This window comes from Leiobunum rupestre, chromosome 8 (assembly GCF_980474605.1).
Source record: "Leiobunum rupestre chromosome 8, qqLeiRupe1.1.hap1, whole genome shotgun sequence".
Classification (NCBI taxonomy): domain Eukaryota; kingdom Metazoa; phylum Arthropoda; class Arachnida; order Opiliones; family Sclerosomatidae; genus Leiobunum; species Leiobunum rupestre.
In genome coordinates, this window is record NC_143391.1 from 47,660,763 (window position 1) to 47,679,188 (window position 18,426).

Genomic DNA, 18,426 nt, shown 5'->3' on the forward strand with positions numbered 1-18,426 from the left:
AAAAAATACAAGTAGTGATATGAAATTATCTCATCTTAAGTAGCGATATGAAATTATCTCAAGTTTTGAAACAAGATGGGCAGGCGCTATTAGATATGTTTCACTTCAACACTAAAAAAAGGGGGGGGGCAGAATAGTTCCATTTTATAATAGGGTGAATGGGTAGAGACCGGTTAACTTAACATATGGGGGATTGAAGCCATACCCCCACATTTATAATACTCTTCTATACTGTAAAATGAAATCATTATTTACTCAAAATTATTTGCTGGGTGTTGAGTCTAATACAACACAAATTTAAGACCTAATACGCTCAATTCATATTCATAAATTCACAAACGCAAAGAGAATAATTTTGAAATACACCTAATGCTCACAGAAATCAAAGGACAATTGTGGATTTTTTCCTAAAATCCACAGTATTTTCAAATCCAGCACATTAGTTTTGTGAATGTACGAAAGTACATCGTTTTTGGGTTTCCTAAATGTAGATTTTGTTTAAAGAGAAAGCTCTTAAAAATAAGAATAATCTACTTTATTTCAGTTCAATTGTCTCAATTCTACAATCAATGAGAAAGCTGTGTCTACTCTTTATATCAACTAATACCAAGGATAAATTTTATCACATCCAAGACGCACGCGTACTAAATTAACTAAAGATAAAAAATAACCCAGGGCAAAAGTGTTCGCGCGTTGGGCAGACGTAGCGGAAGAACGTATAATAAGTAAGTGAGTGAAAATGAGTCGTTTCGACGGAAAAGTGGCGTTGATTACGGGAGCGAGCTCCGGAATTGGTGCTGCCACCGCTGTTCATCTGGCTTCCTTGGGATGCTCCCTGGCGCTCAATGGGAGGAACGTGGACAGGTTGAATGCGGTGTCCGCGAAATGCCACGAACAAGGATTAAGTCCGGAGGAAATTAAAATCGTGGCCGGAGATATCTCCCATGAAGGAGAAGCCTCGGCGGTGGTGGACGGGACCCTGAAACACTTCGGACGCCTGGACATTCTCATTAACAATGCTGGTATGTACAACGGTTGTTCGTTCAACAATGTATTCGATTATCCAACGAAAAGCAACTAAATTCTTAAAAAAATCAATGTCTTCGTAAAGTAGCATTTGGTGAAATTAACCGAAAAAGGAATGTAACTAATTCGCGACCAACAAAACTCAAAGGAATCGTAACAAAATTTGTTTCTGTTATAACATATCAAAATGTATGACCTTGTATGCGAGGGAAACTGGCTTAAAATAACCGCCATTTTGTCTAACTTACTTTTTCGTAAATCAGGCAAGTTCTCTTTCAGGTTTTGTTAATTATATTACGGTAGAGATTGCAATTATCCATTGTTTGATGAATAAAATGCGTATAAGTGCTAAATACACACTCATTAGCATCGGTGAGCTCATAATCACCACATATTTTCTAAATGGTACGTTTTCGTTTAAACATCATTCGCCTGGCATTAAAATATAACCAAGCTAAAAATTAGACATTTGAAGGTATATGTGGTCCTGTATTAACACCCCTAAGAGTTATAAAATCTTCGGTGTTGGTGTTTTCGACCATCTTCGAAAATGTACGTTCCAATAGTAATAGTTAGTGTAGGGAGCTGTTGGCTCGAACGCGTGGCATGCAGGGCTTGTCACCACCCTCCTACGCATTGTAACCCGGCCACCCGAATTAATGGCTTCAAAAGTCGCTTGATGACATAGGCCTAAGGTGGTGCCTTGGGTATTAGCCTAGCTGATAATTATTTATTATATCTTCAAAACTAATCCAGCTAAAGTTAAAATTAATATTTTTCTTTATAACTTTAGTCAAAATTTTGGCCAAAATTTTTATCGGGTGGAATTTTGGCAGGCACCTTCATTTAGTTATAATATGTAAAAAGTCAAAATTCCCCATAATTTGGTTGTGAGCACAATTTTTGCAGAGGATGCGGCGGCCGCGTTTTTAATCAAGGAAAGCGCCAAAAAGTAAAACGCATTTCAGGTACAACGTTCAAATTGCGATTGCCCGTACTGAAATATCCATAAAACCAGAATTAGATTAGGGGAAGTTATCATAGAGCCATAGTCCATAGAGAGAGAGGGGGAGAGACTAGGCGGGATGACAAATTTGGCCCCCCTATCACGGGAGTAAGACCGAGTTCGGTACCTGGTGAAAATGTATTCGCATCGAAAATAAATAAAAGGTGGCGCGTCAGTCGCTCCAAGATGGCGCGATCTAAAGGAAACAAATCAGACGACATAATAGTGTACATTCAAGATTTCGTACGTTTAGGTTTATTTCGTTCGTAACAATCTAATATTAAATCAAATTAAGGTCGCTTTAAGTGAACTTATATCTTAAAAATTGTTACTTTGTATGGTTGTAAAAAACGGTACCATGGAAGGTATGCGGTTTCATCGTTTTCATTCAAAGCTACCAAAATTAGCTAAGTTTCATTGAAAATGGGAAAGACACATAGTAAAACGATAGTTGTTTGATTTTCGCATTTTAGAAAGGAAAATTACAAAGCTATTCCTGAAGCCTATAAAGGTAAGACAATGTTACGTTAGGGTATTAAATAAAAATGTAGTAGTTTTTTTAATCTTGAAATTATCAAAAGATGAGTTCAAGCAGTATCCACATTGTTTAAGCACTTTGGAAATTCCTTCGAAGAACCTGCCTTTTCGTATGCATGACAGAAAATCAACCAAAGCATCATAAAACAGCGAGGGGTAACCACTATAGGGTTTTTAGTGTACACCGGACTACAGATTACTTGGTAATACAGAAATATTACTTGTACTACGCGTATTACTAAATATTGATTGTATTACCAATTATTACATTGTATTACACGGTACTACGCGGAATTACACGGCACTACGCAGTATTACACTATACTACAATTTCTGAAAGGAATTTAACGGTATTACGCAGTACTACAAGTTTTTAATGGTAATACCAAGAACGTATATATGTATAAGAACGAATAACTCCGCCCAAAAAAACGCGTGCGGCGCGCGCTAAAGGTTAAAACCGTTTCTAGTTCAAGCTCGCTCTGCACGCGGATTTTAATGCGGAGTTATTCTGAAACCGATTGCATCATGGCCCAAGCGATGCCTTTTGTTCAACGATCTTATACATATATACGTTCTTGGTAATACCCCCCCCCCCTCGCGACGGGAGGTAAGGCGTTCAACATGGCCGCCGATTATCATAATCATTCTTCCCAAATATAAATAATTACATTCTTGGTAATACCAGAAGTAAATAATGTTATCAAACGCTAAATATTCCATGTTGGAGGCCGCGTCCGGGGCATTTTCTAATTAACTAGTTTTTATTCTCAGGAACTCAAACCTTATCGCCTCGAACTTTCTGCTTGGAACCTGTTAAATTAATTATTTGGAAAAAAAAAAGCCAAGCCGCAAAGAAGAAAAAGGTTCTGGTTTTAAATGAAATAAAGAGGTTGTGCGTCGGGAACTAACCCATTTCTAATTTTTCCATAAAATGGGAGATGATGGGTTGTTGTCTCAGTTGTTGTTGGAATTTGTTATACGCATAAACAACGTCATACCATCGGCTCGACCATCGTCCCCGCTCGGGCTATGCGAGTAAACGTCGTTGTCCCCTCCGCACTGTTCCCTCTTCACTTTCGCCTGGCATTTCACCTTCGCCCTTGCCTCAGAGTTCCACTCGTTCCCTCCTATGTTCCCTCTGTCTTTCCGAAATCGAATTTGAAATATTTCCAATATTACTTAATTATTACACAAAATCATTTGGAAATACAGGAGTTTAAAATATTATGCATTAATGCACTGTACTACATAATACTACATCTTAATAGACAACGTACTACACTTACTACGCACAATATTACTTGATATTACGCGATATTACACAGTATTACACGGTATTACAAAGTAATTTGTAATATTTATTCGTAATACAAAAAGAAGTTTACACCTACTACACGAAGTGGTTACCCCCTCGTAAAACAGAACTAGTAGATACAATTAATGGGGAAAAAAAGAGTATTTATGTTGAGGAGAAGAGTTTAGAGGATCATTTGCTTACGGATCATCAAGCTGAATGCATTGAAAATGCTAATGTCATTCGAACTTTGGAAAAAGGAATTACAGTAAATACGCATGAAGAACATAAATGTAAAGTAACTGCTAGCTGCGGCATATTGAAACCACAAACTGTTGTGTGTTTGACTGGAATTCAGGCAATGGAACTCTTTAATGAAATAGTTAAAATAGTTAGAGAAGAACTTCCAACTGAAGATTTGTCTACCGGGAGAGTGTTAAAATTAATTAGTCCACTTTTCATTAAGAAAGGCTTAAGGGCAAAAACTAAGACGAGGGCACAATGTTCCCGAGAAGACGCTTTGCTTACATAAAAAGTTGCTAGTGCTAGGGTTCATGTTGAGCGTATAATTCAAAGATTTCATAAAAGCATACCCTGGGATTTTTTACCACGTGCTGATAAAATGTTCACTGTTACGAGTGCTGTAGTAAATTTGTCAACATCTATTTTGGCAGATAATAAATTTTATTTGTCTTAATGTAGTTTTTAAAAAAATATTTAAAATAAACATATTGCAATTTAATCAAAAGCTTATGAACAAACTCTTTGTCAATTTTCAATTCAATTATTAAACAGTTATTGCTTTTCTTTGAATAAATGACTAGATGCCCTACGGAGAGGCCTAAAATTGCAAGGTTTAGTTTTCAAAGTTACGTGAGGCTCGATCTTCGGAAAATGAAGTACGAAAGCCTATTTTGTAACCTTTCAGTTTGTCAAATACTCCAGTGAAATTACATGATACCTTTTTAGTTTTTCCCCTCCTTGTTGAATACAACTCACTTTGTTTCGCTATTATTTTCGATAATGTATTACGGCACCATAACTTTCAGAGGGGGTTTGGGGGAGTCGTGGAGATCGGTAAGGAGGGAAGATTCAAAAAGTTCCAATATTAACCTTGAGAATCTGACCCACGCACTAAACTCGAGGGAAATTTAAATACTTATTTATTTCCCCGTGCCGTAGGTGTCGAATTTATTTATTCGGGATCCTTAGAGTCATTATTGTCACAGTGTGGGACAAATGACATCAATATAAGTTATGAAAAAAATAGAACTCTTGGTTTATTACTGGACTTAGTAACAACAGATTCAATTTGATAATTATATAAACATTGGTAATGATCTGAAGATAGTTAAAACTTATAGGCTATGGTGGGCTCTTTGGGGTGTGCAATGATTATAGCAGGGGTAACTTTGGTTTGGTAACTAATTAAGTAGATTGGCTATGGTTGGCCGAATCTTATTAAAAGTGAACATAGCCCAATAACAATTTATGATTACTGGTTTACGGAATGAAAAAGGTTTAGCTGTTATGGAATCTGATCAAGTTAAATTTATACACAATACACTTTAGAAAAAACAAAGAATGAAAAAAAAACAAAAGTTTAAAATTACTTATCGTTCTTCAAGTAACCGTCCTTATACCAAGGAATGAACCCGCACATAATTATCTACAGCAAGAATTATCACGCACAACTACGAATCGGACGAGAAATACCCGCACAATACCGTGCACCTTTAACCTTCACGTCAAACCGCGTCACCGAATGCTGTATACCACATCAAGATGATCACTCCCGAAAGTTAAACGGTCGTGATAAATGGTAATCTGATTTCAACTGTATTTTTATAAAACAAAATCACTCATAAAAAATTAAAAATCATGTGGGCAATAGTTTAAGGCTTACTTCATAAATTTATCTTTAAAAATATTCACCTTCAGTATTGAGTCGTACCACTTTCTTGGAACATGCTGATGATTTTTATTTATTAATATCATTAATTGATTGAACAATGATATTAATGAAGAAAACTCCACGTTTATATTTAACTGTCCTTATCTGACCGATTTGTTTCCTTGAGATTGGGCTTCATCGCCACTAGGTGGCGGTACGGTATCTTTTCGTTACGAAATTGCGAATATGAACTCGGGAAAATGGCAGCCGATATAACCACCGAAACGTCTTTGCGATCTATTATGGATATTAACAGCTTAGAAAGTGAGAAAAATGCTTCCACTAAATATAGCTATTATTTAATTAGCAAATCTAAAATGGAAAATAAGTGTCTAGCGTGTAATTACGATAAAACAATGGCAAATAATAACCAAAAAACGGCAAAGAATACTAAGCATTTGCCCAATTTAAAATCGTTTTCCACTCAGTGCTGTACAATTAATGTTGTGACAATAACATACCACCAAAACATAAGCCGGTAATTAAAGAGAAAAGCTAACAAATCTACCAAAGTTGACATCAAAACGAAGAGTACCTCCACCCTTACAGAATCAGTGGTAGTTGGGACATAAGTTTGTGATATTTGAAAAATGATCGATTCTAATTATCACGAAGAATTAAATTATGAAGTAAGTTAATTTGTATTTAGGAATTTTGTCATAAAAGATAAATAAAAATTGTGTAGAATATTGAATCTTGACTGAACAAATAAACTTACATCTTTTTTTAAATTCATTTGTAACTTAGGTAAATAGGTGTCATTTCAGTCCCACCCTTTCATGTCTAACGACACTTAATAACTAAGCCTTGTACAACCTACGATATTGCAGACGATAATTTCATTACGTTAGATCACGTTAGATTTTGGTATCGTTACCCAGCGTTCCTCGAGAATCTTCTCTCGTTTTGAGGGGGGCTGGAATTTTCAACGAGAAAAAACTTACTCACCAAGCTAAGCATAAGCGCTTCCCAAAATTCAGGATCTGTACTAACTTCTCCTAATCTAATTCTGATAAAACCGTTTTTGTAGGAAATATCCGGGCCCTTATTTTCGTATTTAAATAAAACACTCTTTAGACATGAGCTTACATTGTACCTTATTGTTTCTAGAAAAGTGTGTATTCTTATGCTATACAAGAAATGTATTTGAACATGCTACATTACCTGATCTCTCCGTGCGTCGAGCAAAGAGCCTGTAGTAACGATAATAGACCGCAAGATAACGATATGTAGCAGACATTTAAGTAAGGCCAATCTGCACGTGTTAAGTATTTCTTACATATTTAAATTAAAATTTGAACAACTTTTGATTTGCTTTGTCCATTCGCATAATAAGTGCGCTAAACATTAACAACCTATAATTTATTTTTACCAAAACTATAAAATTGACAACATCAATGAACCTGTCCAAGCATATTTATGTAATATTACCACCAAATCGTCCTTTAAGAACCATTTTCCCAACAAAAGAGAAATAAGCTTTTTCAGTTTAAATAGCGCCACACGCGCATAAAGTTGATCGTCTGCTACAGATTTTCCCTACTTCAAAATCTGTAACATTTGATAATATCTCCTATGTCTTAACATTTTAAAAAACATAAAGCAACAAACTACTAGTAGCTTTCCAAATATCTTGAGTCTTCTTGACTGGTCAATATTTTTTTCACTTTGAAATTTGTTTTGTTTATAATAATTGAAACAATACTTAAATATACTGTTATTGAAATAATATAGTAAATAACTAGCATATAAGAAGCTAAGACTAATATCAAGGTGTTAACATTTGAACGTTTTATCTGTAGTCTATCCACATACATATCCCATGGCTAATCCTTAAAATGATCAAAGATAATGAAAACTTAAAATATATCAAACTTGAGTTTTTAACATTCACTTGGAAAACTTAAGGTAAGTGTTAGGTAGGGTAACAAGACTAGTTTAAAATATTTATATGGCTAGGTATTGATATTTTAGGAAATTTGCATAAATATATCAGCTTTATCTCCGTTAACCAACCTTTTGGTTTAGTTAGGTAACTGTAGTACTTTAAAATTGGGCAAATTTGATATCTAACCAAAAAATGGAACAAAAACCATAAGCCAATTATCTGAGTTAAAAAAAATTCAACCCTTTTGTTTTGTGTCATTTTATTGTATTATTCTTTTATTGGGTTATTTTTGCAGTACCCAATTCTTAGGTAATTTCTGTTTGACCCAAGGGTGGGTTATTATTTGACCCAAATAGAGTTGTTTTGACTTTCGCCAAAATGTTTGGACTGGAGCAATATGGACCCAGATTCTGGGTTAAATTTTACTCAATTTGCGTCAAATATGACCCAACCTTCTTAAGGGTGTATCTTTGTTCTTAGAAAACGCGCAATGTTTTAAACTGGGAGATGGTCGCGAGTTAAACAAAATGCAAAACTGGACGAAATGCGTAATAATGTACAGATTAAAAATCAAAAGAAATTGTGACTCCAGTTTCAAGGAATACGATACAATTTTGAGAAAGAGCGACCACCAAACGCCACCATTATTTTTCACTGATTTCCGTTTATAGTTCCAGTTGACTTCACAATATTGTTTACCAACAGCATTTGTTTATATTTATAATAGCGCGCTAATTACCAATTAAAAATATTTTTTGTTAGGGATACCTGATGGAGCTAAGAAAGGAACAATTGAACTAGCCAAAGTATCTCAAATGGACGACATATTCAGAACAAACTTCAGAGCGGCGTTTCATTTGATGCAGTTGTCAATTCCGCAATTGAAGCGGACGAAGGGCAATATCGTCAACGTCTCCAGTGTCGCGTCACATTTGACAACACACACGGCCGTTACGTACGGAGCGTCAAAAGCAGCCATGGATCACTTGACGAAATCCGTGGCTCGAGATCTGGGCCCATCTGGAGTTCGCGTCAACGCGGTCAATCCTGGATACGTCGAAACAGAGATCTTCAACAAAGTGGGATTAGCAGACGAAGAGGTTAAGGCGGTGCTAGAACGGGCCAAGTCACTGCACGTCCTACAGCGCATTGCTACTCCGACGGAAGTTGCCAAACCAATAGCTTTTCTGGCTTCCGACGACGCTTCTTTCATTACGGGCGTCACTTTGCTCATAGATGGCGGTTTGGTATTGAAAGGTGGAAATCCTTAATTCGTGTATATTGGAAACCTTCGATCCATATGCCTAAAATCATCAAGTTTATAATCAGAGATGTATTAACTGTGTGTAATTTTGAAATATTGGTGCAATATTTGTTGAAATTTACGAAAAAATAATATTTTTCTATTTAATGCAAAAATCGGTTTTTGGAAAAATAAATATGGATATTTAAATATGCTAATTACTCAGTAAAATGACTAGTTAACAGTGATTAAATAGGAGTGATATAGGTTTATTATACGTATACCACTTGGATTTGATTGTTTTTGTAGGCTATGTCTCCTTTAGTGTAAGGTAACTCTTACATGCAACCTTCTAATCACAATAAAGGGTGGAACGCACCATAGCCAACTTACCTATTCCGCCGTTACAATTAAGTTCTTCCCGGATGAAACGCGTCTCGTCCACTATTGGGGATAGCGTAGCTGCTGGTCTAGGAAATGGTAAGCTTATAACTATCATACAATTTAGATTTAAATGGTTTAACCAGGGTTTAATAGGGCGAAACAAACAGTAATTATACACTTAAACATCATATGAATAGTTAACACAACATGAACAGCTTCCCATATGTAAATTACCATAATAATTACACTAAAATTCCACATATTTTTATTCGTCAGTCCCCTTGCATTGGTTTCAACTGCGGAAGCGCTCTCGTTGAAGTGTTTGTTGGCAAAGGATGAATCACTTCAGCTCACGAACCATTAAGGGTTCAATGGGAAACCAGACATGCTCAACGCACCAGCGTTACCTGCCCGCACAACCATTTTGGCCGTCACACGGTTGGATCCGACCCTCTCCGAGAGTAAGCTTTTGAGAGTGAGTCCGAGGCTAAGTTAAGCCGGAGAACGAGCACAACGGGGATTAGGCCACTTAGAACCAAAGGCTATTTCGTTTAGCCCGATGGTAAGAAGCATTGAGATCAGAGACGAAGTTGAGTCCCAAGAAAAATTTAGAGTTTTTGGCTGTGCATCTTAGTTTTGTTCTTCCCACCTTTCCATCAACGGAACGTCACTTTTTCACTTAAACAAATCGTTGGCAAGGGGCTGATCTTTCATTTCCCAATTGGTGAAGGGGGCACGCATGGGTATTCTGTTAACGAGGTTTGGGAGAGTCAGGAGGCCAATTTGATAAATTCAAGACGGATGGGGACCACCGTATCCATACACCTTCAACATTTGGGAAACGTTTACAGCACTTTCAACGTTTGGGAGACATTTTTAAATCTGCTGGCTAACCATATTGAGAAATGTTAAATAACGAGTATTCACGGGTTTAAGGAAAGATAAAGAGAAGTTGAAATATCAAATAAATAAAATGCCTTTTTTTATTCGGCAAGAAGAAAGCGGGGAGCGGGACCCTCAGGCCTCCGGAGTCGTTATTTCCTTTCACTTAAAGGGGTTCAACTCGAGTTTTTGAAATATATTTAACGACGCTAAGAATTTTTTATGTTATGACGAAATTCAATAAGCTGAATATTTTATGTTACATAAGTTAGAAACATTTCCCTACTCGTATTATAAACGAACATTAACGAGGAAAATACTATTCTAAAATAAAAGACTCTTTATACATGAACCTACATTGTAGCTTATTGTTTCCGGAAAAGTGTGTATTCTTATACTAAACAAGAAATGTACTTGAACATGCTACATTACCTGATCTCTCCGTGCGTTGAGCCTAGAGAGCTTGAAGTAACGATAAGAGACCGTAAGATAACAAGATGTCGGCGAAATTTAAGTAAAGCCAATCTGCACGTGCGTTTAGTATCTCTTGCATATTTAAGTTAAAATGTAAACTTCAGATTTGCCTTGTCCATTCCCATAATAAGCGCGCTAAAAATTAACATCCTATAATTTATTTTTACCAAAATTATAAAATTGACAACATCAATGAACCTGTCCAAGCATATTTATGTAATATTACCAACAAATCGTCCTTTAAGAACCATTTTCCCAACAAAAGCGTAACAAGCCTTTTCACACACGTTCATAAACTGCTGGATTTTCGTCTGTTTAGTATTTGCAAAATCAAAAAGTGTCTGTTATTATACGAAAATGCAGCATCGTATGAGGTTATCGCGTTTGCCACTCTATACAGGGTCTTTTTTTTGCTCGGAAAAGTGTTTTTTTTCAAAAACTATTTATAGTACCGATTTCAAATTTGGAAGGTCAATTCTCTATACCGGGGGACATGAGTTTGAGAAATTTGAGCGTTTTCGGTAATGTTTTTCACCAATTTTGAAAAATTATTTTTCGACCACTAGGTGCGAGATAAAAATTTTCTATTATAAAGTTGTAGGCCGTCATCGAAAACCCTTAAAAATTGTTCACTCGACGAAAAACAACTTATTTATCAGTGAAAATTCGAGCTTGAAAAATGTACAAGTTGGTGAAGCCAAATTACGATTGTTTGAAACGATAATTGAAAAGGGAACAAGTCTAATACAAACGTAGTAGAGTTTTCACACTTGAAAAAATGTACACGTTTGGTTTCTAAATGCAGATATTTTATTCACATAAATTTTTACAAAACATTTTCAATAATATCACCATTGGCTGCAACACAGTTTGTGCGCGGACAATTAAGTTCTCAAACGCTTTCTCTACCATTTCTGGTGTGACGTCTCGGCAAGCACTGATTATTCGTCTAATGAGTTCCTCCCTAGTTTCAATGGGCGTGGCGTATACCTTTGCTTTAACGAATCCCCAGAGAAAATAATCCAGCGGTGTTAGGTCAGGTGACCTTGCTGGCCCATGCACTGGACCATTTCTCCCTATCCACCTTTCAGGAAACTCGTTGTTGAGGTGCTCAGTTACTTGCCGGGGAAAATGCGGAGGGGCGCCATCTTGCTGAAACCACAACTGACGTCTTTCAGCCAATGGAAGGTCGTCGATTGCGTCACTCAGTTCGTTCTGTAGAAAATGTAAATACCTTTGGCCGTTGAGGTTCGTCGGCAGGAAAAAGGGACCAATCAAACGGTTTCCAACAAGTCCAACCCAAACATTGACCCGTTCAAATTGAACCTGGTGATGATATTCAAAACCCCAATGTGGGTTGATGTCAGACCAAAGATGGCTGTTTTGATGATTAAAGGGCCCATCTCTAGAAAATGACGCTTCGTCGGAGAACAAAACATGGCGCAAAAATTGTCTATCTTCTTGGACAGCATTTAGTAACCAGTTGCTAAATTCATAACGTCTTTGATGGTCTCCGTCAATTAGTCCTTGGTGGAGCGTAGCTCTGTATGGGTGATAGCGATTCTTACGAAGAATTTTCCACACACGATTTGCAGAACAACCCAAATCAGCAGCGGCGTTAGCGCAACTGTGACGAGGATATGCCACAAAGTACGCGAGTACATTGTTCTCGAAGTCTAAATCCGGTTGACCCAATCCGCGAAACCTAGGTTGCAAGTTACCAAATTGATTGAAATCGTGAATTGCTCGTCTTACTGTATTTACAGATGGTGCTCCATTTGGATGTCTTTCTGCGAAGATTTCAGTCACTCTTCTAAGGTTTTGCGCTGCTTCTCCATAGTAAATGGCAACTATCTCGGTACGCTCAGCTACTGAATAACGAGGCATTGTTCGAAATATTATCAAACACTGATAATAATCTCCCAAAGTTGTCCTTTAAATACCCAATGCATGTTTAGGATTGACCTATAGCCTCGTGTTTTTTAAATCCGGTCGTTTTTTTAACCAAAGTTTCAACTGGATTAGGTAATTCGGTTTCAATTATCGTTTCAAACAATCGTAATTTGGCTTCACCAACTTGTAAATTTTTCAAGCTCAAATTTTCACTGATAAATAAATTGTTTTTCGTCGAGTGAACAATTTTTAAGGGTTTTCGATGATGGCCTACAACTTTATAATAGAAATTTTTTATCTAGCACCTAGTGGTCGAAAAATAATTTTTCAAAATTGGTGAAAAACATTACCGAAAACGCTCAAATTTCTCAAACTGATGTCCCCCGGTATAGAGAATTGACCTTCCAAATTTGAAATCGGTACTATAAATAGTTTTTGAAAAAAAAACACTTTTCCGAGCAAAAAAAAAGACCCTGTATAATTAGCGCATTAAATCTTCACAACCTAATTTTATGACACCGAAATGGAACTACGAACATTGCTGTGTTTAAACGTTTTAAGGAGTTAAATATGCTCTAGATCAACTTTTGAAAAGCTAGTACGACGATATTTGAAAAAAACTTGGCGCTTTTTTTCCTTAAAAAAAACGAAATAATGAGGTTTCAAAGTCAAAAAACCTTTCGTATAAGTTACTTAGAACGCAGCGTCTTATGTAGAAATTTAAGATCTCGTTGTGGAATACGAAGGTCCGCTGGGTCACGATTTAAATAGTGGATCATTAGATTTCGTTTTTCAAAATACAGGTTAATGATCTTCCCTGCCAAATATTGTAACGATAGATTCATAGTGGTGATTTTTCATATAGATCGATGATCGTATATATCACAAATTAGCTCGTTACCAAATAAATTTTATTTACGCTTATAATAAGGCAAATTATATTTCAACTTGAAAACCGTTAATATATTCAATATTTCAATACAAATCACTTTAATAATTTAAAACAAGACGTACGACGGTCAGAATACACACAATCCTTCTAATGTGTTAAGTTTGTTTGAGCTATTCACGGCAACCTGCAACGCCGGTATCATAACCAATATATATCCACGGTCACACATAATTGTATTTACACTTATTTGTTACTTCTAGTTATACTTTGAAAGCATCGAAGATTCCTTCGTTCAGTGTCACTCTTATTTTATACTTCTGATAACACTTATTTGTTACTACTAGTCAGACGTTGAGTGTCACACTTATTTCTTCTGGTTATACGACAAAGACTAGTTCGAACATTTTCATACTTATTTGTTACTTCTGATCACACTTATTTGTTACTACTAGTCAGACGTTGAGTGTCCACATTTTACTTCTGGTTTTGGAATTCAGCGTAAATTATTACCGACACCGTCTCAGGTAATGGTTTCGCGAATTTTAATTATAATCTCAGATTACTGTTTTTCACGAGATGAAAGTGGTTAGCTCTGCTTTTAAGATCGGATGTAAGATTATAGACAAATAAAGAATTTCCATTGGTGAAGTCTTCACGGCTTATCTGGTTCCTTTCATCAACATTCCATTTATTAATTTGAATGAATAGATTGCAATAACCTTGAATATATTGATTTTCCTCAAAATTAAAAGCCAATGCTTTGTGCGGTACGCTGCCGCCATCCACATATAGATCAATGCGGGACAAATCGAAATGTTGGAAGTTATATGGTGACTTTTTCAAGTCTCCCAAAAAGGCCCTCTGATCCACAAAACCGATAATAATTTTTTTTGGTACTTGTCCCGTGAAAAAATGGTCTGGCACACTAGCTATTAGTACCTTCGGTATAGAAAATGAAGTACACTCCGAACGAGTTATAGGATATTTAGCGGTTCCATATTGCAAAGGTTTGGCGTGAGAGAGCGACAACTCAGATAAAGGGAAGCTGATGAAATCTAGACTTTGCATTTGGAATCCGAGTAAACACAAAATGCGGTCCTATTTTTATCGAATTTAAATTTTAAATAAACCATATTTAAAAAGAAACGTGGTTGTTGACATATGTCTGTATACCCATCATATCAATCATTCCCTTTTGAGCGAAACTCGCACGCTTCGCGAACCCGTCGTTATTAAAATAAGAGTATATTTATCCAGGCATGTCTCGATAGAACAGTGAACTCGGTAAATAACTTTGTTTAGCAGAATCTCCGAACGTTAAAAGCGTCTATATAAAACTTTTATAAGAGCAATTTTGCTTGGATGGCGTTATTGACCTTTCGTTAAGAAAAACATGTACATCACTAAAAAGGGAGTGTAAGAACAAGTTATCGGCTCGAGTTCCAGCCGGTTGTCCGGCACCAGCGACCGCTGCTTGAGGAAGGCCCCCATTATCTTTAGTAATTTTAACTTGAACGTGTAGTAGAGTTTGAGAGAGGTCAATGTAGGTTTCAGAATTATCGCTAATTCAAAATGTTATTGAGGCGTTATCGACTATATTTCATATTGGACTATATTGTACCCATTCGCCACCGATGATCGACGACTGGGTCATCGGCACTTGAAATAAATGAAACTCCAAATTCATACATTCGGTAGAATGTGGATGTAGAAGAGACATAAGTATGAAAATATATCGGGACGCTTGGGAAACCGTCTTTTCCTCGTCTTAACTGCTACTACACTTTTAGGCCGAGTAAGTTTCTTTTTATAACCGGATCCTGTCATTCTCTTAACTTCATCGGCGGTGGAAGCTATGGTTTCTTTTTCGGCACCCAAAGAATGAGTTTTAAACGCTGTTTTAATAGGAATTCGGCTTAGCTCCGGTACTTAAAGATACCAAGCACCTTTTTTTAGTAAGGGTACCGCGGATCTAAATGCATAAGCTAATATATTGACAATCCATAACCTTTTTGAGTTGCTAACCCAAATTGTCGTGACGTCGCTTGCTGAAACGCGTCAACAACGTATTTGCTATTGGTTGGAGATATCTGTTTCATCAAATGAAAAATCGATGACTTGTTACGAGGTGATTTAAAGATGAAGAGATAGTGAGCATTCAAATTTAGAGTCCTTATTTATTTTCCAGGATAATAATGGTTTTGCATTATAACTAACACGGAACTGTTTCTGTGATGAGATCCGAGAATAAATAGATTGGTTACGTCTTTGTTATTTGATATCTCACGTAATAATCTAGAATCTCAGAATATCTAGAAGATTCTGGTCAAAAAATTTATAAAGTTCCACTCGTCTGATCTGTGATTCTGAGAAGAGGCACGTTGTGTTGCTACGGTTTTCACCCTCAAAGTATAAGGAGATGGTTTCTTTCTTGTCCATTAGCTGCTCCAGTTCCCTTTCCGTTAATTTAATGCCCTTAGATAGGTTAATCAAGACGCAGTAGATCAACTTATCTGTGGTCACGACAAATCCTTTGTCGCTAAATACTTGGAATAGGCAATTCCTATAACGTATAAAGAAATTTAATTTTAAATAGAGGCATACAAAAATTTATACTTCCATAGTTTAATTCTGTTGTTACAAACTTCAAGGTGAAACTCCAAATACATATATTAGCTACTGGGTTTAAGTCCATTTATAGTTAAAATGTCAAATACTACACCTTACAACATGTTTTTCTTGATCCTTATATTAATACTGATCTACATATACGCATTGTAACGTGTAAAGCATTATTTATATGGTTCTCATACAGGATGAAGTTTATGATTACAACATCAGGAAATGATACATGCTTCATATTTAAGTACAAGTAGTGATATGAAATTATCTTATCCTAAGTAGCGATATGAAATTATCTCAAGTTTTAAAACATTTAACAAGATGGGCTTTAACACCGAAAAAAGGGGAGGGCAGAATAGTTCCTTTTTTAAAATAGGGTCAATAGGTAGGGTCCCGTAAATAAATAGTGAAATCTGTAGCCTTTGACTGTTTGTTGTTGCTTGCACTTTTAATGACTTCTATTGGATAGTATAAAACCGAAAATTTTGTGCAATTGAAGAAACGATCTCTCTTTTCAACGGTTATCTTCTTATTAATACCATTTCACATGCCAAAATACAATATTTGCTATGATTGGGTTAAATTTTATAACGTCCGTGCCACGTGTTTCAACAATTTCAGTCTAGTCTTGTTAAAGGATGTAAATATTTGTGACACTTCGATTCCGGAATATAAAAAATAAAAAATATTATCAAAATAGAAAAAAATAACGACTTGGTTTAACCTTCCATTTGCGAAGATCTTTACCTACAAAAACATAGGAACACTCATAAGAGCCACTGTGAATCTCGTGTTACTTTGCAATATGGTTCCATAGTATTCGCGCTCGTCCCCATTATACGGTCATTACCTTCACGATTTGCATCTAGTCATTTAAATGAACTTTTAGTCTAGGCTTTCGGTAAACTTTCATACTTTCATGCATATTTTACTCAAATCGAATAAAATATTAAGTCTAGCTTTCTACACTGTGAACCCAATATTTTCGTTTACATTTCTATACAAAGGTCTTCAGATGATTTTCACTATGCCTAAATGAAAACTAATAGTAGACTTTAGGGTAATTGAAATGAAATCATTCAAATGAGATTGGAAACATGTTTGAGAAAACTTTCATAATGGCATACGACCGTACAGTGGCGGTGCCAGGATTTCTTGCGGAGGAGGCGAACTAAAATAATGAGTCCTGGCCCTTCAATATAATACAGTATAATACAGTGGTTTTTTTAAAAGGTATTTTATATATAAAGTCTACAAACGTTATTTTTAGGAAATAATGAATGACATTCTTCTATTGCCCTTTTTACCAAATGCAATAATGATTTACAAAAGGTAACTACTTCTTCCTCATTCAGAAAATGTTCCTTGTTTAGAGGGTCTTAAGCTATCAAAGAATCAAACAAGAACGATTTACTATAGTTAACCTTTCGTTCACTTTAAAATTGAATTGAAATATTTCAATTTTTTTTTAACTTTGACTAGTAGCTAAGTTTTCATTGGTTCTTTCACCTGTAGTAGAAACTCTCAGACGGTTATTTCCTCGACTAATACTTTCTTGTTCTGGCACTACTATATCCATTGTGTCACCTTATTAAGCGGCTTCGTTCCAAATTTCTTGAAATTTATTTTCGGTTCTTAGCTCTTTAAGACTACAAAATGTGGCTTCCGTTAGATCTACTGCTCTTGAGTAAACTATTTTGGAGTTCTGCAAACACTCTGATAAGCTGTTAGTTCTAGCAAGGACTTTGTCTAATATTACGAGCATTACCAATTTTTTAAAACCTTCAATTGACTAATTTATCCCTTACATTCCACGGCCTCATCTGGTTTTCCATTTTCGATTATATTCACAAGCGCTAAAAATAAGTTTCGGAAAAACCTAAAAATAATTTCAACTTTCTAGAAAACATAGTTTGAAAAAAATAACTTTTTCGAGAAAAAAAAAACACCCTGTATGAAGTTTTCATATTCTCTGACATATCTCCCTAAAAAGCATAGCGTTTCGGATTTTCTGATATGTTTTTTTTATTTGGGATAGCTTTTATATTTTCTGGCATAATTTTAATCTATTTGGAATAGGTTTTGGTATCTTCAGGCACAGTAGCGGCGCCAGGAGTTTTGGGGAGGTAGGCCAGCAATTTAGAGGCCCCCCACCACAATTTTTTCAAATCCATCCACGTGGATTTTTTTTAAGCATGTGGTGCAATTTTTGAGTAAAATGGGTACGTGACGCAAAAATTAAAGATACTCGTATCTTTGGAAAGAATAAAAACAGCAGTGTCGTTAATCGAATCACTCGCATTGAATATTGAAAAATAAATTATTATT

At 35.9% G+C, this 18,426-nt stretch overlaps 1 protein-coding gene across 1 annotated transcript; it reads left to right on the forward strand.

Moving 5' to 3' along the window:
* The first annotated feature begins 670 nt into the window (after nt 1–670).
* LOC149933563 (uncharacterized) lies at nt 671–9,161 on the forward strand. Its single transcript, XM_090155487.1, has 2 exons — nt 671–1,022; nt 8,471–9,161. The coding sequence occupies exons 1-2, from the start codon at nt 740–742 to the stop codon at nt 8,977–8,979; spliced, it is 792 nt and encodes a 263-aa protein (XP_090011613.1). The 5' UTR covers nt 671–739; the 3' UTR covers nt 8,980–9,161.
* The last annotated feature ends 9,265 nt before the right edge of the window (nt 9,162–18,426 follow it).

Excerpts from the sequence above, each read along its gene's own strand:
- LOC149933563 (XM_090155487.1), top strand. The coding sequence starts at position 740 with ATGAGTCGTTTCGACGGAAAAGTGGCGTTGATTACGGGAGCGAGCTCC. Across the intron at positions 1,023-8,470 it reads CATTCTCATTAACAATGCTG|GGATACCTGATGGAGCTAAG; the intron begins GTATGTACAACG and ends ATTTTTTGTTAG.